Below are 19501 nucleotides of genomic sequence, written 5' to 3'. Positions count from 1 at the left end.
GCGGTCGTTGAGATGGTGGAAGCCCACTGTCGTTTAGACCCCGGCTCCCCGGTCGTCGAGGTACTTGCAGTGCTCTTGGCGCCCTGCCTGTTCTTGGGGGGGCATGATATACCCCACACCAGCTTCACGCACTCCCGTCACTCTTGAATTCTCAAATAAAGGAACGAGCTGTCTTGGGGCCTCCTCTGAGAATACATTGAATTCTTGATACCATAACACACCCATGTGGCCAATGGGAGTTAGAAACTTCAGAAGTACCTAGAACTATTTGTCTCCAAAGCCCGCCTGCCTGGCACAAGCCACACCTAATGATGGCGGGGCGGCTGTCCCAAGCCACGGGCTGACAGGTGTAGGTAGTCCACTGTTTCGCTTGGCAAGGCGAGCTCCTGGGGGCGGCCCATACGTAACCAACAGGCAGGCAGAGACATCCAGCAAACAACCCATGCATAATCCATCATCCACCCATCACGAACACACGTTCGCACCTCCTGTCTGGCCAGTGCGCAGATCTTGACTGGCACAAATACTTTACTTGCCATCGTTCGACCCTTTGGACTATCTGCCAGGTTTATTGTCCTACTTCCTACCGAAGACGCCGCCGACATCTCCCCGCCCCAGCCTCCCGAGAGAGAGCCCACTGCCAACGAATTCCAGGTTGTCGCGCCAGCTTCCCTACCTCAATTCCATAGAGAATCTCTCACGATGATGGGGTGGTGGTCTTCCGGGGCAAACACTGCCCTGGACGAGCAGGTAGAGAAGGCGACAAGCAGCAATCTGTAGGTGTTGCGTCATGCTCCCCGCTGTCCCCGCTGTTGGTTGTGCGACAGAGCCATGTGCTAACAACAGTGTGTCCGCAGCGAGGATATCGCTCTAAACCTCGAAATCTCCGACGTGATTCGATCCAAGACGGTGCAGCCCAAGGAGGCGATGCGCTCGCTCAAGAAGCGCATCAGCAACAAGAACCCCAATACGCAACTCAGTGCGCTCAGTGTAAGGGCTGGTTTGGGCATCTGTTTGGTAAACGCATAGCTGACCAGACGTCTACGCGTAGCTCACCGATACGTGTGTTAAAAATGGAGGCGCCCATTTCCTGGCCGAGATTGCCTCGAGAGAGTTTATGGAAAGCATGGTTTCGCTGCTCAAGGCGGTTGGACCGGCTGCCGTCAATGCGGACGTGCGCGCAAAGATACTCGAGCTTATTCAGTCATGGGCCACGGCCACCGAGGGGCGCTACGATTTGTCATACATTGGAGAGGTCTATCGAAACCTTCAGAGAGAAGGGTTCCAGTTCCCCCCTCGCGTCACCGTCGCCAGCAGCATGATTGACAGCAGTGCGGTATGTCTCCTATGTGCGGGCAAGCTCTACTCTCTGCACCCAAACTGACATCTGATACAGCCCCCCGAGTGGGTCGATTCCGATGTGTGCATGCGATGTCGAACCAACTTTACCTTTACCAACCGAAAACACCATTGTCGAAACTGCGGAAACTGCTTCGACCAGCAGTGCTCAAGCAAGACGCTCCCCCTACCCCATCTTGGCATCCTCCAAGCCGTCCGTGTCGATGATGGCTGCTACGCAAAACTCACAGACAAATCAACCCCTTCGAAGGGGAGCGGCTCTGGTAACGACCGCTCCTCGTTGTACTCGTCGTTTCCCCACAAGAACAAGAGCTCGAGCATGCAACCGCGTAATGCTCGTGTTGACGATGGATTCGATGAGGATCTCAAAAAGGCCCTTGCCATGAGTTTGGAGGAGGTTCAGAACCACAACCGTGCCTATGTTCCTCCGGCAAGCAACGGAACGCAAGCGAGCAAACCAAAGTCGGGTGAGCAAGTATCGGCGACCAAGGCGTTTGAGGATGATGATGAAGATCTCAAAGCAGCCATCGCCGCCTCGTTGGCAGATATGGAGGAGCAAAAGAAGAGGCACGCCGCAGTCTTGAAAGAACAAACAACAAATGTCGGCGCGTCTTCATCAACAGCACCGCTGGCGCTCCCCAAGAATGACTACGAGCTCACGCCTGTGGAGGCGGAGAATATCAACTTGTTTGCCACGCTGGTTGACCGATTGCAGACGCAACCGCCGGGAACCATTCTCCGAGAACCACAGATTCAGGAGCTGTACGACAGCATCGGCACACTCCGGCCAAAGCTAGCCCGAACTTATGGAGAAACCATGAGCAAGCATGGTATGTCAAGTATCCCGATCCATCCCAAGTGTCCCCTGCTAACCCACTACAAGACACTCTGCTTGACTTACATGCCAAGCTTTCGACCGTGGTGCGGTACTACGACCGTATGCTTGAGGAGCGCCTATCCAAAACCTATAGCCAACACAGCATTGGTGGCTACAGTCTTCCCCCACCCCGTCAGCCCGCGGGACCATACCCGTCCCTTCCAGGGAGCGTCTCAGCCTCGGTTGGGCCAGCCGAGCACTTTTATACTGGCGAACAACAGCCGCAAGAGTACGGGAGGCCGGTGGGCCATCCCTCTTACCCACAGCCAACACCTCAACCTCCAACCCAGTACGCTCCTCCCTACGACAGACGAGAATCGGTAGCAATACCTCCCAATAGCCAATATGCCCCACAGCAAGTGCCGCAAAGGACGGGAAGCTGGGCAGCAGCACCGTCTGCGCCCCCGTCACAATATGCTCAGCAGCCTAGCTATCCCACCGAGGTTGCGCAGCAACAGGCACCTCAAGCTCAGCTCGCTGCACCCAGCACGGGAGACTCTGTTGGGACCACCCCTACGGCCGACCCACATGCTTCCTTCTATTTCAATTCACAGCAGCCACAACAACAAGGGCAACAGCCCGCTCCTTCTGCCCCTGATCCGGCAGCGTCGCCGTATCCCAACTTGGCCCAGCCGATGCATTCTTCATACCAGCCCTCACTCCCACAGACTCCCGCCTCGGCTCCCGCTCAGCCATCGCAGCCACAGCAGCAACATCAAGCTCCACCGCCCCAACCACAGCAACCATACTGGCAGCATCCGGCTGCTCAGCAAACTGCGCTTCCGCCTGTTTGGCAACATCAGCCCAGTCAGACGTATCCGGGCTACAACCAAGAGTCTTTCCCGGCCGCTCCTCAGCATGCGCCTAAGCAGCCAGTAGTGGAAGAGAGCTTGATTGATTTGTGAGACAGGATATGACTATGAGATGTAGCGGATCGGTTGGCAGGCGGGGAGACGGGACCCTGATACATAGATAGCTTTAACTATGAGTAATGAGGTGTGAAAACCGACATTTGAGTACCTAGATGGTTTTGTTTCTCTGTTGCGAGTGACCTCTGAAGTGTCCCATGTCTGCTACATAGTTAAATGGGTGAAGCGCTGACGTAATAATGTGGATGAGAACCAGTTGCACCCTATCAAAGCTGTCCGTGGAACAGATCAGTCAGAGTCGAGGCACCATGCCACGTGTGAGCGCGGGTGTCATGGGTACTACACGTAGGTCGGATCCGACACTGGCGGGGGCTCCAGAAGCAGTGATTCCGTCACCGGTCCGGGGGATTGGCATAAAGCGGAGGTGGGGTTGTGAGTGGGTGAGAGATCCGGTTTCTGAGTCACCAAGGAAGCTGGCGCGGATATATAGCGGACAAAGTCTTGATTTATATTTTCATTCCATCTTTTTTAAAGTTTGGGTTCAATTTGTCTGCTTTTCTGAATAACATTGGCTGTAAGCTGAGTCGGTTTGTTCAGTCTGAGCTCACACCTACCATATACTCTCATCTCATCTCAACTTTCATCCCCATCTCTTCACCTCGACTGTTCATCTCAACCTTTTTCTTTCCCCGAAGATTGGATAAAAAAAGGGAAGGGAAAATGCCAACCTACGTCCACCTTGTCCGCCACGCGCAGGGTTACCACAACCTCTGCCAGGAAAACCACGCGCTTCCCGACCCGGATTTGACAGACCTTGGCAAGCGGCAGTGTGAGGAATTGTATCAATCTTTTCCGTATCACGACAAGATTACGCATCTGGTGGCCTCCCCGTTACGTCGCACGATTTACACTTGTTTGTTGTCTTTCAACCCGGATATCGCGCCTGATAAACCGAGGGTTATTACCTTGCCTGATATACAGGAGGTCTCCCCCTTTCCATGCGACACGGGCTCCGAACCTGCAAAACTACTGGACGAGTTTCCTGATGATAAGGTGGTGGATTTGGGATTGGTAAAAGAGGGGTGGAATGATAAAGGTCCGGGGAGTGAGTACGCTCCTGAGCCGAGAAAGTTGTTTGAACGGGCGAGGAGGGCGAGGGAGTGGTTTAGGGATTTGGGGAGGGATCATGCGGGGGAAGGGGAGGTTAATATTGTTGCTGTGACGCATGGGGGTTTTTTGCACTTTTTGACCGAGGATTTTGAGGGGGTTGATTATGGGCGGGGGACGGGGTGGGGGAATACTGAGTGGAGGAGTTATGAGGTGGTGGAGGAGAATGGGGAGGTGAGGCTGAGGGAGACGGGGCAGAGCGCGAGGCGACGGAGGGGGAGTAAGGAGGGGTTGACGGAGACGGAGCAGATGGAGTTGAGGGAGGCGTTTGCGGGGGCGGTGGAGAGGGAGTTTGGGATGGGGGAGGCTATTGAGGAGGAGGAATAGGAGCTGGTTGGGATGGTGGTGGGGTGGCTGGGTCGGTGGTGTGGTCTACCGTCCGGTTGGGTCTCTCGGGCTCGGACCGTGTGGAGGCGGGAACGGGCCGGAGAATGGGTGGATTCTCGTTGAGGATGTTCATGCTGGAGATCATGTGGGAATTCAAATGATAACGTTGGCTTCATTGGTTTCGTAGACCGAGGTGAGGCCTCTGGGAGTATGCCATTGTGTGGCTTAGAGTTCTGCTAGGAGGTCAGATATGTGGCTATACACAGTAGATACAAACATTTTAAAAGACAATGATATTTTCCGACTGGGTAGTGGAAGTACGACGTGGACATGGAATGACCCAGCTCTCTTGTTTGTGACTTGTTTGATGACTGAACCGGGCTGAAGTGGGCTGTTTTTGTGACTTACATGGATGTTTTACTTGTGGTCCCGGTGAAGCGCGCGGCTATGGCTTTAAAGGTTGGTAGTGAGGGCAGCTGTATGAGAGCCGAATGCTATACTGCATCAGCGCAGCATTGCATGTCGCTGGGAGCGGTGGCATCTAGCTGCCGTTTGTCTCTGTTTGAGGTCCATTGTATATGCGGAACCCATGGTTCATATGCAAGTCCCGGAGTGGTTCCGCCGTGCATTGCCGTGCTGGTGGAGTGTCATTAATGATGGGCAATCTGAATTTGATGAAGAGAACAAGCTCCCAGGTCGGAATAGCTTCACTGATGATGTTGACATCTGGTGGCTTGCTAAGCTAAGCGCCACCATGCTTCGCTCCCGCAATGGCGTGCATGCGTCTTTTCTTCGAAGCCCAAGAACTCCGTGTTTCATTCAGGACTTGGGTTTGAGTCCTCCCATCGGTGGTTGGTGAGCTGTTTCATGGCTGCACTCTCCCAGTGGAGGCGTGCAACGGCGGCGACATGATCCAATCAGGAAAGCGAGAATGCTCCTTCGGGGGCAAGGGGTTGGACAAGCGATAACCAACGGAGGGGTACCTGCGTTAGCGCCAATCCTCGTCCAAAATATTCATCCCAACAGTGACTGACCAGCATCATTTCTTGTGTATTCCTTGTCACGGCGTGGTGCTGTTCCCCTCCCCCGCGTCTGGCAACGGAGGCTAGCCAATCATCCGTCGAGATACAAGTCAGGGTCGGCCTGCGAAGCCCAAGTGGTAGACCCCCTGCATCTCGGTTCCCTGCGAGCCAGGACGGCATCTTCTTCCGTTGGGGCCCCTTACCCTCCAGTCCTTTTTGTCGCGAGTTGACCTTGACGCTCATCCCCCCAAACTTCCACTGCGGAAAGGCGGCCTCTCCGGACAACTGTCGAAAGCTAACCACGAGCTATTCAGCCATTCATTCATTCATCAGTCGCCCACAGCGAACAATAGCATCACTCCCTCGAATCAGACACCACGACAACTTTCCCTATTGTGCTTTTACAGGGCGACACCCCGCCCACGCCTGATCTTTTTCCCCATCGGTCAACTTGATACCCGCGACTGGAATTCTACCCAGCCGATCAAACTCGGGATCCATTACCAACCTGCCACCTTTCGGCATCACCACCGACCTGTGGACCGCGCGCCTATTCAAGGATACTACTGTTGGGTTTCTGGAAGTGGCAGGGAAAAGGACTGGAAGTTGGGCCATCAGGACTGTCGATCAACGAAACTACTTCCCACTCAGCAATCAGCAATGCAACGATAGCCTGCAAGGCGATTTTCGAGGCCATCCGTGGCCGAACTATCCTCCTCGATTTATCCGGCCCTACTTCCTGCCGGCTTCTGATCTCCCTTCTTTTCAGTCATTTTGTTTGCTGGCAGGCATCTCTTTGCTTTTACGGCCGTTGAATTCAGGAGAGGAGTATTGAAGCTCCTTGGTCGACCTAAGCACAGTCGACTCTCGCAGGCGAGGAGCGACTTTGTGCGAACGGCGGACTGGAGCCTATGATCTTTCATCACACCCGAACGAGCGACGCATTAGGTTGTGTCGACGATATATTTCGCCATTCTTTGGGTTTATCGACGGTGTCGATACCCTCATACTCTTTACCGGCCAGTCTGGATATTTGCGCCTGGTTTGCGCAATCGATATTATGGGATTTTTAAGTCATAAAAGGAGGGATGTTGTGATCCAGCCAACCGAGAAGTGGGACTTTATTGTGAGTTGAGTACTGAATGCAGCAGGGCTGGGTAATGCTAATGTCATGCAGAGCTTGAACGATTTCAAGTCGACCTCATGTTGGACGCCCTTCGCCTATGGAATCCTTATTGCTTCCATGTTCCTGTCGTTGTCTGTGTACGCTGTCGATGGTTTCACAGCGTACCAACTCATTGCGTTCGACAGATGGTCTTCCCAAATCGAACCGGCTCAGTTCATCCCATTCCAAGTCACGAAATGGGTATTCGCCGGCTGCATCATCCTCTCCGTGGCCAATCTCTGCTACGAGCACCTTCGCGCCAACCGAATTATGCGAAGAGGAAGTGTTGCTGAGTGTTTCCTCGATCATATTGCTCAGCGCATGGAGTGCCTTCGACCAACTAGCGGTTGGAGGAGGTTTCTCGTTTTCGCCGAACTAACCAAGAGCAAAAAGGGCGTCGACTACGTCGCCCTCTTCACTTTCTTCAGCTTCCAGTCATGGATTCGAGTGCTCCTCTGCTCCGGGCCTCGTCAGGTTCTCAACGCTCTTACGCTCTATTCTATTTTCAGGGCGAAGCTCAACATCAAGGGAGACAACTTTGATGCTTCACTCGCTGATTTCATCGACAAGATCCAGGCTCTTGCGACGGAAGACACGAGGCAATCTGTCATTCTCTGTGGTATGATCTTCACTGTGGTCGTTTGGATCTTCTCGTTTCTTTCGTTGGTAATCTCAGGGGTACTTTTCGTGCTGTTCTTGTGGAGTTACATCCCCCGCGAAGATGGAGGTTTGACGGGTTTCTGCGAGCGCAAGGTCAACAAGCGTCTCAAGCAGATTGTCTCGGTCAAGATCAACAAGGCGATGGAGGAAGACGAGAGACAACGGAAAAAGGCGGAACTCAGGGCGGCCAAGAAGAACGGGGAGAACAGACCAGTCACCATGAAGCCATCTCTGCCCGTTTTCGCCGACGATAATCTGGCTGAGATGCCGAGTCTGAAGAGAGCCGAGACCTTCATGTCTATTTCCGAGAAGACCGACCGTCCGAATACTCCTGGCAGCTTTGAGATGAATACTCTTGGGCAAAAGCGACCAGTTCCATCTCGGTCTGGAACTACGGCGACGTCGGTCAGCAAATACTCGGCCAGAGCATCTCTTCTCGGTGGGGCTGCCGCCATGGGTGTTAGCCGTTCAGATTCACCAGGACCGGCGATGCCAGCCGGATTCCCTCCCCCTCCCAGGACTGCGACTGCTCAATCCAACCGAAGTTACGCATCAAGCCAGCAACTCAACAGGATGCCTTCGAACGGTTCGAATCTCAACGCGGGCTACACTGCTGGCCAGGCAATGTATTCTCAAGATGCTATGCCCAGCATGCCGCCCCCGGTTAGGCCACCAATGAATGAAATGAGCAACTACAGAGGTCCAGGGCCAAATCAGCAGCAAAATAGATGGCCTGGACCCAATCAAGGAAGACCAGGATATGACGACTACTCGAAAGGACGGGCCAGTCCTGCCCCATCCACCATGTCGTATCGCAATGGCCCAACGTCGCCCCCGAGAATGGGACCAGGAGGATATCCAATGCGCAGCGCCACCGGCCCAATGCCACCTCGGGGACAGCAACCACCATTCCCACCCCAGAGGAATATGACTGCTCCCATTCAGCCTTTTCACCAACGGGCCGATAGCAACGGTTCGGGCGTGTCTATGGGTATGGGTGGGCCTCCTCGTCAGCCATATCATCACCAGAGTGCTAGCAACAGTTCGCTGAGAAATATGACCATGCCGGGCGCCTACCAACCGCAAGAGGTCGATGAGTACCGACAACCGACGCTGCCAAATCTCGCTGGATTTGGCGGGCCCCTCCAACCACAACAGAACGAGGATTACAGGCAACCGACTCTGCCAAACATCGAGGCACCACAACAAGACAATGATTACCGGCAACCGACTTTGCCAAACCTCGACGGTGTTGCGCCAAATTCTTCACAGAGCCATGACGAATACCAGTATACGAGTCGATCACTCACAGGGAGCAACAAAACGCCAGCCCCGTACCCGGCAGAAGACGATGCGATGAAGTATGATGGTCCATCAAATCCTGGGAGGAGCGATTCACCTGGCCCATTCCAGGCACTGCCTGCGGAAGGCTCTGGGTACCTTGATAGATCTAATACTGGGAGGAGCAACTCGCCCGGACCTTTCCAGGCGCAGCCCATGGGCGGTTCTGGTCAGCTTGACAGGTCCAACACCGGGACGAGCAACAATTCCTTTCAGGCGTATCAGCCTCGGGCCACTGATGGTTCCAACGAGAACCCCTCGAGATCTGCCACGATGTGGAGCGACTCACCTGGCCCATTCCCCGAGCAAAGCACCAGCCAATCTCAGTCCATGGATCAGCCGGCAACTGTCTCGCACGCCATAACAACCGAGTTGGCTTCCCCGGTGCCCATCCAGCCGTCGGCTACTGGCCAGTCTAGTTATGTAAGCAGGCTGGATCCTGGGCCATCATCTGGGTACGTCAGCAGACTGGAGCCCGACAGAAGTCCGTCACCGGAACTCGACATTTTTGCGGCCCCGGCTCGGGCAAACACCGTGTCAGGGGCGTTCTCCCTTGATGACTACGATTACGATCGTGGTCCCCAACGGGCCAATACAACCGTTGGCAACATGTCCGGCAGCAGTTCTCGGGATCCTGCCCCTCATAACAACAACAATGGCTGGAGCGACGACTTGGAGAGAGGCAACCAGTCAAGATACTGAGCCATTTAACGGGTTCTTGAGAAATTGCCCAACCAGTTTTTTTCTCTTGCATTTTCATTCTCACGGTTGTGTAAAATTTGAACCAACGATATAAACGCGGAGATGATGGCTTTTCTTTTGATCTTTTTTTCTCCTGGTTTCTCTTTTTTCTTTCTTGATGATTTTGCTCGACCCAGCGCCAGCGAATTTTCTACTTGTAAATACTACATACCCGCCCACTTGTATGCATATATTTTGTTTTTTTCTTTGCATCTTTCTACTTTCACTCACACGTTTATACCCCGGGGAGAGTTTGGATTGAGGAGAGAAAAATAAGGGGAGGGAAGGAATGGAGTTGATGGGCTTTCTAGGGGGTGATAGAAAGGCGTTGAATGATGATGATTTACACTCTTTTACTTGTTGTGTTGTTTCCCTTGTTGCTGTGATTATTGTGCGAGGTGGTGTTGGTTGGGTGGAAGAAAGGTTGAAAGGGTGGTGTGGAAGGTTGGGGGGAGGTTGTTGATGTTAGCGGGTGATTCTGTAAAGTCTGTCATCTAAAATCGGACCATTCGCGATCTGTGCAAATCGGGTATGGTGTAGCGGTAACATAGTTGACTCTCACTTCTCAGAAGTGTCTTTTCTCTCAACAGCCCCGGGTTCGACTCCCGGTATCCGAGTCCATATTTTTGGTTTTTGTTTTTTTCACTACCCGCCTATACATTGCCAACCCTCTCCCTTTTTTTTCTTTCTTTTTCTTGTCAATTGAGAGGCATTTTTCTTATGGTTTGCGAGTGATAAAAATGGAGGGGAGCATCACATGAATCCCCCGCTCTTGTAGCTGACTCTCGGTTCTCTCCCCGCGTTAGTCCCTTTCGGGGGTGATACCTTTCAGCTTTGCGGTCCGCGCGCCTTGAGATGTTCAGGGTCTGGCGAGGATGGCGAGGCTCAGTACGACGCTGTCTTTTCTCCTGCTTTTTCTTTACCTTTTTGTTTTGTTTTACTTTTCATGCTGCTGTGTCCTTTTGCCTACCATCATCGTACAAGTGCGACCTGCCAAACGATCAAGAGAATGGCAGTGTATCTCGTGGCTGCGCCGCCTGTAGGTGTTGGTGGCGGGCGGTATTGGAAACGCCTCTTTTCGAAGTGTGCCAATAGTGTGACGGCTTGCAGAAGGCTTGCAGATGGGGTCTAACCTGAAGGGATGGAGGCGCTTTTGAGCTGAGGCGTTTTTTTTATCGGGTTTGGGCAACTATCTCTGGTTGTGTCTTGGGGCAAAAGGTAGGGTAGGTAGGGGGTAGAGCCTTGCGGTTTTGCCTGGGTTGTTCATCGGTTCAAATGTCAATTTCAGCTGCAGGTTAGACAGATGCTGGGCGCTTGGGGGTTTTGGTAGGTAGGTACATAAGAACTTGGGGGCGCCGCCTTTTCGGGAGGAGGGGGGGAATCTTGGTGGTTTTCTTTTGGTTGCTTGCGATTTTCTTTTGGTGGTTTGTCACGATCTTTATACCTACCCTTAGGATCCGTTGTACCTCGCCCAGAGATTGATGCAGAAAGAAATAACAATGGCACCACCAATACGATCCATCACCGCTACTGCCACCGCGCTTCTGCTTGTGATAGGAGCCCATGCGGCGGAAAACGCGCCCTGTTACTTCCCCGGTGAAGTACACGCTTTGGGGTACTACCCCTGCCAACCGTTCGGCGCCGAGATATCGCTCTGCTGTCCCCAGGGGTGGACGTGCTTCAGCAACGCGCTGTGTATCGCGACGACGGAGACGAAGAGTTTTCCGAATATTACTCTGGGGGAGGTGCAGAGGGGGGCTTGTACGAGTCCGGGGTGGAATAATGCCCTTTGCGGGGGCGTTTGCTTGAGTAAGTCTCGTCTCACAATGAACTGTTGATGGTGGATGCTGATGGGTGGTGTCATAGCGGGTGATAACATATACGGGAAGCTGGCTGCTTGTACTCAGGAGACGTTTTGTTGCGAGGATGATTACAAGAAGGGGAAATGTACCTGTGAGGAAGGGGGTGGAAGCTTTGAGATTAAGAGGGGAATGGGGAGCAAAATTATTGAGGTTGACAGTGAGACTTTTTCTGGGACGGCGACGGTGATAATTGCGGAGCCGGTGACGAGTTTTGTTTCGGATGCTACGACCACGACTGGGACGGCGACGAGTATGGGGGAGAGTTCGGTGAGTAACACTGCCGATGGGGCTACTACCACGCCGACTTCGACGGAGCCAGCCGAGGTTGTGGAGGGGGGTGGTGGGCTGTCTAAGGGGGCGACGATTGGGATTGGAGTTGGGGCTGGCGTTGCTGGGCTGTTGATCTTGGGAGCGTTGGCGTTTTTTGTGATGAGGTGGAGACGGAAGAATAGCCAGATGATTGGGACGAATAATGGTGGGAAGGTGACGGAGGATCCTATTGAGAGTCATCAGTATGGGGTTACTTATGGACATGCTTATGGGGAGCAACCCTAGATGAGGGGGTAGGTGGTAAGGCAGGTGCGGGATCAAGTTGGCCCAAAGGATAGACGGAAAAGTGTGCGGTCGAATCCAGTTTCTGTTGTTGGAGGCTACTCATTCACTGCTGGATTTTCACGAATAATGGTTTAATCGCGTTTAGCCTTCCTCTGTAATTGTTAGTTTGCTGATATATATACCTCCCACAAGTTCAAGACCTTGCTCTCTTGTCCTCCATCCAATCCTCATCCTCCCTGATGGCCCCCTTCAACCACTTCACCGCCAAAGCTTCCTCACTGCCCCTTAGTCCCCACTCTCCAATATCATCTTCCTCCTGCTCTTTAACTTGGGCACTAAGCTCCATGGTCTTTACTCTCCTTAGGGCTTCTCTGTCCCTTGCCTCCGGCCCCGCAAATTCCTCATCGCCCTCCTTAGCTAATGTCTGGCACTCGAACATGCTCACACTCCGTCTCATGAGCCCCGCTAGCTCTATGGCCTGGACTTTGAAGGAATTCCTGGGCGGTATCCTCTTCTCGTCCCCTGAAGCCGGGACATCGTCAGAATCGAACAAAAGCAGCGTCTCCGGAACTCGAAGGGTCGATTGTCGTGGCGGGAAGACTAGATACCCTTTTCTCGGGCGACTGGATGCCATAGCTTCGGCTGTCTTCTGGGCCAGAATCACATCAATTTCTTGGGATGTCAATTCTGCCAGCGGTTTCGAGCTTAGTGCCTGTGAAGAAGATGGGTCATCAGACTGAGGCGGTTGAGGCTCGGGGATGCCCGTCGTGTCAGCCAGGAAATTGTCAACTGCCGAAGATAATGCCGGCGGTGAAGGTAGGTTGTTGAACCGGGATGGGTTGAAGAAATCTTCCGGTACGTGCAGAGGCGCGTTCTGAAAGAACAGAGTCGGGGAAGCGAACGGGTCAAAGAGGTTTGATGGTGAGGGAAAGAGGTAGGGCATTTGGGAGTAGAGGAAACCAAAGGCCGTGTTTTCGTCGAATTCCTCGAGCTCAAAACGTTGTGACTGGACTTTGTTGGTGTAGAATGGGCGTATTCCGTGTTTAGGGGGCTTCAACTTGTAGCTGTGTATTGGGTGGTCGGGAAGGAACATGGGCCAGTTGTATATCCCGTTGTGAGCGATAAGACCACGGACGGTCATGCCGCCTTGGCCGAGGTTCAGAAAGGGGCGGTGAGCTTCTGTGAAGGCTAGGCCAGCACCTAGAGTGGCGCCTAGATAGGAGCCATAGACATAGGCTGGGCGACCAAAGACATGCTTTTTCTTCTCCGGACGAAGGCCGAGGTTGGCTGACAGCCAGGAGTACCCAAAGGTGAGGTCGTGAACTGGGCTTGGCCATCTGAGAGATGTCTTGTCCTCTGGGTCTTTCACGTTGTTCCACCGGTAGTTAATGACTGCTGCCGGAAACTCCCGGAGCCATCTTGGGAGCGAGCTATGTGGTTCCCCTCCGGTATGGGGGATTGGAGGTATGACAATAACCAGAGGTTTTGTCGATGCATGCTTGGCGATGTTGTGAAGGCTGGCTCGGTCAGATGGTGGTTCCGGTTCATGAAGTGTAGTAGACATACCTCACAGTTATCTCACCAGCTGATGCGCATTGAACTTGAACATTCTCAACTGACTCATTAGTGCTATAGAAGCGAGATCTGCGAAGCACTCTGCAAGTAAGAGCTGCTGGACGCCAGCGCCTTGCTCCCAGTGGCCATCTCAACATCGATAACAGATTCTGAAAAGACAAAAATTCTTAGCCTTCCCATCCCCACTTCATCACAGAGTTTCCATTCCTGGTTCACCAAACGAGTTTGTCGCAATTCTAGTGATGTTTTGGTCAATCCAAAACAGTTAAAACTGTCGTTTGAAGTCGATTCTCAAAGCTGTCAAACAAATTTGACCAATCATAGCGCTGCATCCGATAAGATCGTGACCCGGCTCTAGACGGGCAGGGGCGGCACGACGTCATTGTCATCCCAACTTCGCATCGTGTAAGCCTGGAATGCCATGCTCTTTGTCTCACCCCAACCCTCGCCTGATGCTCATGCATTCATTGTCTTCTATTTCAAGCGCCGAGAACTTTGAGATCTTCCGGATATGAGTCTTGGCAATATCATCCAAACTCTCGGGTCTTGACAAGGCCTGGGAGAGACTCAAGATGAACGATGCAGGCGGGGAAAAGATTGATGAACATCTCCGTGCAGCTGATCCTGACGGTAAGAAGCTGCCAAAACAACAGGAGCATGAGCAGATGCATCTGGACCCGAGGTCAGTTTCTCCGTAGACACGATAACACAGACCGTCACTGATATTACCTACCTCAGCCGATGGTGGTTCGCCTCTTCTGCCTTTCCCATGATAGCAGGCACACTGGGTCCAGTCGCGTCAGCATTCAGTATCTGCGCCCTGGCAAGACCATGGCGACAGAACTACCTCCCCGGCTCCGACCTGGATGCGGCCCCGTTCATCAGGGACCCAATATGGCTCACCATCATCAACGCCATCCAGCTGCTCATCGCGCTCATAGCCAACATGGCTCTGTTGCTGAACATGACGCAGCGACTGAGGTTTTCCATCGCCCAGCCAGTCACCATTGTGGGATGGTACATCTCCTCCATATGCCTAATTTCTCTCACCGCAACCGCCTCTGGCCCACTGATCATCGAGCCCACCAACCAATACATCTGGTCCCAGGCCTTCTACTACGGCATCTACGGCGCCGCTCTTTACTTCCTCGTCGCTTCCCTCATGGTCATCACATTTGTCGGGGCTCAAACAGAGCACTACCCCAAAGACTTTGTGCTCACCCCTAGCCAAAGGACACTGATGATGCAGACTATCTTGCTGCTCTTCTACCTCCTCCTTGGCGCGTTGTTATTCGGTAGGATTGAAGGCTGGAACTATCTTGACGCGGTGTACTGGGCGGCTGTCACCCTTTTTACCGTAGGGTTCGGGGACTTCTCCCCACAAACCGGTCTGGGGAAGGGACTGGTCATGCCGTTTGCTTTGGTGGGGATCATCAGCCTCGGTCTTGTCATTGGGTCGATTCGAAGCTTGGTACTTGATCGTGGCAGGCGTAGGCTTAGCGCCCGGATGGTGGAAAAGAGAAGGCGGAGGATGCTAAAGCAGATGACGAAGAAGGGCAAAGATGGTATTCTCGTGCCTATAAAAGAGGGCGAGGAGCTCAGGCAGACGCCTTCCGAGGTTGATCGCGGCCTGACCGAGTTTGAGAGGCGAGAGAAAGAGTTCAAGCTGATGAGGGATATCCAAAAGGAGACGTCAAAAAAGAGGAGGTGGTATGCCACTGCCGTTTCAGCGTGCACCTGGGCTGCGTTGTGGTTAGGGGGGGCAAAGATCTTCCAGGCCTGTGAGGAACCATACCAGGGGTGGACGTATTTTGATGGGATATTCTTTTGCTTTGTGAGCTTGACGACTATCGGCTACGGGGACATCGTCCCGGTCTCTAACGCGGGGAAGTCCTTCTGGGTGTTTTGGGCGTTGTTGGCTTTGCCGACCATGACGGTGTTAATCTCCAACGCCGGTGACACAGTGGTTAAGGGTATCCGCGACGCCACCGACGCCATCGCTACCATCACCATCCTCCCTAGTGAACGCCCCTTCAAAAAGGACCTTAAACGGTTTCTCAAACATGTTTCGTTTGGGGTGCTCTTCAAAGAAGAAATCATTGAGGAAACACCCACTGGCATTTTAGGCGAGGCTCAAGACCGCGACAACACCAGCTCGGACTCGGTAGAAGAAAACGACGCCGAGACAGCCCTTCAGCGGGGTCAAGCCGAGTCATCGAATTCATCACCTACCTCCCCCAGAGTTAGATTCAACCCGCCCTTTCGAAACGATGACGCTCATGACAAAAACATTGACGATAACACCGCCGATGAGAACCACCCCCACGGTCCTGGTCAACATCTCCGGGAAAGGAAGAAAAGAAGGAAATCTGCCCCGTTTACTCTGCCAAATCGCCAGCAGGATTATTTGGTCATTTTGATCGATGAAGTTGCGAGGGTTACGGCGCATTTGAAGGAGCACCCTCCGAGAAAGTACTCGTTTAAGGAGTGGGCGTGGTATTTGAGGTTGATTGGGGAGGATGAGAGTGATGCTGGTCAGCATGGGAGGGCGAGCACGCATGTGAGGACGAAGAAGGATAAGTTTAGGGGGGGGAGGCCGAATGAGGGGTTAGATGATAGGGGGGAGGCGAGGGTCACGGAGAAGGTGGTGCCGTGGAGTTGGGTGGGGAGTAAGAGTCCCTTGATGGGGGGGAAGGAGGAGGCGGAGTGGATTTTGGAGAGGTTGATTGAGCGGCTGGGGGAGGAGTTGAGACGGGGGAGGAGAGAGGGGGATGATGATCAGGAGGGGGAAGGGCAGCATGATGAACACGAGGGGAGAGGGGGGCGTGATGAACTGTAGTGGGAGAGTGATGTTTTGTGGAGTTCAAGGCAGGATGAGATGAAGAGCTGGTTGAGTGATACCCATCTTAAAGTTCGGCGTAATGGTAATTTCTGGTACAAGATAATGGCGATCCTACGGTACAAGTATATACTAGCAAGCCGGGCGATTCAAGAGAGTACTGATGCTCTCATCACTAGATCCTTGTGCTCTTAGAGCGCTCCCGATGGAGACGACCTCGATTGCTGCAAACCTATCATGACCAAAGCGGTTAGCAACAGGGTATCAAAGATCATGGCAACAAAGGAAAAATCAACCTGTACTTACGTAGCCGTTGCTGCAATGATCTCTCAGACCTTTTGGCGGAGCCGAGGATCCCCATCAACACAGCAAAGGTGATGATGAAGCCAGCAGTGGCGCCGATACGTGCCTCGGTAGACGGAATCTCAGTCAGTGCATAGATAGATAGCACCGGGAGAGCGGAAGCCATGATCGCAACAAAGACATTGCTGGCACGGTTGACCCGGTTGCTGCTGTAGGATTTGTCGCCCGTTTCCTCGTCTACCATCTCTCCGGACCCGATATATCGACCGACGACACGGTCGTAGGCCTGTATGACGGAGTTGAGCAGCCGCCTGGTGAATGGGTCGCCTTTGGCGGTCAGTGTTTCGAGGCATAGACAGGAGCTGAGTTTGTCGTCACTCCACGTTTCGGTTTTGAAGTCTGTGAGGAAGGAATTCCCTCCTTGGGTGTCTCTGAGCCATGATTTGAGACTTTTGAGTTGTGATTTCATGGGTTTGTCTACTTGGTTGAGTGTGAATGCTTTCAGTTTGACAAAGGCCAAAGTCAGATAAGTTACTTTTGTGTGATTGAGAAGGCAAAGAATAAGTTTGGTTGACGTTCACTCACCTTGCAAAAGAATTTCATCTGGAGCTCATCAGATATCGCATCAGTCTACTGTGGTAAAGGGGGGGTGTGGTATTCAGGTAACTGACTATACTCTTTTATTAATGCCCTGATAGCCCCAAGCTTCATGTGTTGTGAACTTGATGCATCAGGCGAGAGCTTGAAGTTTCTGCAATAATTTGCAGCCGGAGAACTTGCAGACACTACATCCGCAAGGCGCTCTGTTTTAAGCTCTTTCTCAAGCTGAATGATTTCAGCTTGAAGGGAGAGTAGGCAGAGAACTTCTTGGGCTGTAAATGCCATGTCATAGGCTCTTTGCAGCCGCTGTGACTTGCCCAGGCCAAAGCCAGGCAGCAATGTCTCAAGAGGGCGGCCACACAGCCTCGTCCCCTACAGCTAGCAGGGACTGGCTACAGTTAGGTGCTATGTAGTAAGACTGGAGCGGTTGTTGAACGTAGCTGTATCCCATCGTCATTGAATCCACCAAGAAGGGGAAACTGTTCAACTAAAACCTCGACAATGGATGCCGTTTCGACAGTTCTCCTCCTCGTCTCAACGGGGCTTTCTCTTGCCACATCAATTAGCACTTTACTCTCCGGTGTAATCCGTTCAATCGGGACCTTTCCTCAGAAAGTCCACCTCTTCCACCATGAGATAGGCACGATGCGGGGCGTCATAGACGAATGTTACGAAACACTTCACGGCGGAATAGTCCAAGCTTTTCTTCACGTCAAAGAGATGCTCGTGGCGGCTCATGAGCAACAGCGAAAGGTCGAGATGCTCATCTCTCAGGTGACCCGAGTCCATGAGAACGAAAACGAGGAGACGGGTGAAGTTGGTGATTTTTGCTGCAACTAAGGAAAAGGAACTCACCAGTGAGCTTGCAATCCTCCGCGACAAAGTTGGTCTGTTGCATGATGCCTATTCCGAGTGAGTAGAATTGCAACCCAGAAGAGTCAAGCTTGTTGTTTTTCTGACACTGAAGTCTTCTCATACAATACGTGTACGGAGTGAACTTGTGGAGTTGAGGTAAAAGCCTTCTTTCAGTCCCTCAAAGTCGTTGGGAGAATCCAACGGGGGTTCATTACCAGGTTGCGTTACTGACACTGATGGATTCATAGTGCGGCAACGGCCAAGCTCACGGCACTGTCCGTTACAGCTTCTCTGAACACGAAAACAGGCTCATTCGAGTCTGAATCAGAAAGGGGTAAAAGCAGCCACCCTGAAGGCACTGGCTTCAGCCTATCGGACGAACAACAACTGCAAATAGCCAAGGCAATCCAGAAGTCCGCCTTGCAGCCGTTAAGAACACTAGAGGCAAGACAACTTCTTCATCAACGGAACGGTACAGTTGATGGACCCTACACTCGAGCCAGGGATGGTTCTTGTCGAGGATAACACCCAAACCTGGAGCAAGCGGTTTCGATACAAACCCGCTCGAATCAAGATCGATACCGGGTCAGCAGCCGATTTCGTCACTCTCGAGTACCTGAAGCAGATAAAATACAATCTCGGAGACATGGTGGAGATCCCGGAGAGCGAACGAGAAGCTGTTGAGGGCCTCAATAAAACAATGTACTGGCCATCTCACAGAGCGGATGTACAGTGATATCCTCGAGGAGAAACACAAGTTCAGGTCACCTCTTGCCTGGTTGTGGACTCGGGCCCGTTCGACATGCTGTTATCCTCACGAAACTTCGTGCCACTGGTCTCCTCCGCACTCACTCTTGTCAGAGGCTCCAGAGGGCCGCGTAAAACGAGGGGTAAGTGTCCGACGGATATTGCGTGTATGAACTCGAAACTAACATTTTGGGCCCCAGAACAAATCGAAAAAGAGTGAGAAATCAAGAAGCAAAAGCTGGCGAAGGCAAAGAGTTGGCGAGAAAGAACTTAGTCGCAGCTGTGGTAATGAGAAACCAAGAAGGTGGTCGAGCAACCACAATGCAGAGCTCGGTGGTCCCGGCCTCTGATGGGCAAGAGCTATCTGATCTAGAGAACGGGCAAGGGGTGGTGGGTGGTGCTTCGGGGACGTCAGCTTAAAACCGTAGATTCGCCAAAAGGCGCGAGCGGAACACATCGACTGCGGGGTCACGGTGGTGGCCATTTAAGTAAGGTAGTGATGTATAATGTACGTTCCGCATTACAAGGGAGCTGGACACCATCCAGCGACAGATCCCTGCATCTTTCTCTACCTTGGCTATACAAATGCTTCGCCATGTTTCTAGACTCGATTCTTCCTCAAAACCATCCTGTCCAT

General features: G+C 52.7%; 7 protein-coding genes across 7 annotated transcripts, besides 1 other annotated feature; 5 read left to right on the top strand and 2 right to left on the bottom strand.

Annotated features, from left to right (window-relative positions):
• Window positions 1–702: 702 nt before the first annotated feature.
• On the top strand, window positions 703–3141 carry PODANS_4_6560 (uncharacterized protein; the record flags this gene model as incomplete). Its single annotated transcript, XM_001906150.1, has 5 exons — window positions 703–776; window positions 858–990; window positions 1052–1336; window positions 1397–2368; window positions 2434–3141. The coding sequence occupies 5 exons, from the start codon at window positions 703–705 to the stop codon at window positions 3139–3141; spliced, it is 2172 nt and encodes a 723-aa protein (XP_001906185.1).
• Window positions 3142–3825: 684 nt separating this feature from the next.
• PODANS_4_6570 (uncharacterized protein) lies at window positions 3826–4599 on the top strand (the record flags this gene model as incomplete). Its single annotated transcript, XM_001906149.1, has 1 exon — window positions 3826–4599. One exon carries the CDS (start codon window positions 3826–3828, stop codon window positions 4597–4599), a length of 774 nt encoding a protein of 257 aa, XP_001906184.1.
• A 2082-nt stretch (window positions 4600–6681) lies between these two features.
• Window positions 6682–9489, top strand: PODANS_4_6580 (uncharacterized protein; the record flags this gene model as incomplete). The annotated part of the gene is made up of 2 exons (XM_001906148.1): window positions 6682–6747; window positions 6799–9489. The coding sequence occupies 2 exons, from the start codon at window positions 6682–6684 to the stop codon at window positions 9487–9489; spliced, it is 2757 nt and encodes a 918-aa protein (XP_001906183.1).
• A 564-nt stretch (window positions 9490–10053) lies between these two features.
• Window positions 10054–10145, top strand: a tRNA (tRNA-Glu).
• An 864-nt stretch (window positions 10146–11009) lies between these two features.
• PODANS_4_6590 (uncharacterized protein) lies at window positions 11010–11945 on the top strand (the record flags this gene model as incomplete). The annotated part of the gene is made up of 2 exons (XM_001906147.1): window positions 11010–11337; window positions 11395–11945. 2 exons carry the CDS (start codon window positions 11010–11012, stop codon window positions 11943–11945), a joined length of 879 nt encoding a protein of 292 aa, XP_001906182.1.
• Window positions 11946–12138: 193 nt separating this feature from the next.
• On the bottom strand, window positions 12139–13657 carry PODANS_4_6600 (uncharacterized protein; the record flags this gene model as incomplete). Its single annotated transcript, XM_001906146.1, has 2 exons — window positions 12139–13462; window positions 13512–13657. The coding sequence occupies 2 exons, from the start codon at window positions 13655–13657 to the stop codon at window positions 12139–12141; spliced, it is 1470 nt and encodes a 489-aa protein (XP_001906181.1).
• Window positions 13658–14289: 632 nt separating this feature from the next.
• PODANS_4_6610 (uncharacterized protein) lies at window positions 14290–16359 on the top strand (the record flags this gene model as incomplete). The annotated part of the gene is made up of 1 exon (XM_001906145.1): window positions 14290–16359. One exon carries the CDS (start codon window positions 14290–14292, stop codon window positions 16357–16359), a length of 2070 nt encoding a protein of 689 aa, XP_001906180.1.
• A 271-nt stretch (window positions 16360–16630) lies between these two features.
• Window positions 16631–17131, bottom strand: PODANS_4_6612 (uncharacterized protein; the record flags this gene model as incomplete). Its single annotated transcript, XM_001906144.1, has 1 exon — window positions 16631–17131. The coding sequence occupies one exon, from the start codon at window positions 17129–17131 to the stop codon at window positions 16631–16633; it is 501 nt and encodes a 166-aa protein (XP_001906179.1).
• Window positions 17132–19501: the final 2370 nt, after the last annotated feature.

Source organism: Podospora anserina, chromosome 4, assembly GCF_000226545.1.
Source record: "Podospora anserina S mat+ genomic DNA chromosome 4, supercontig 4".
NCBI classification, from domain to species: domain Eukaryota; kingdom Fungi; phylum Ascomycota; class Sordariomycetes; order Sordariales; family Podosporaceae; genus Podospora; species Podospora anserina.
Note: the sequence above shows the minus strand (reverse complement) of the source record. Positions and strands in the feature narration are given on the sequence as shown.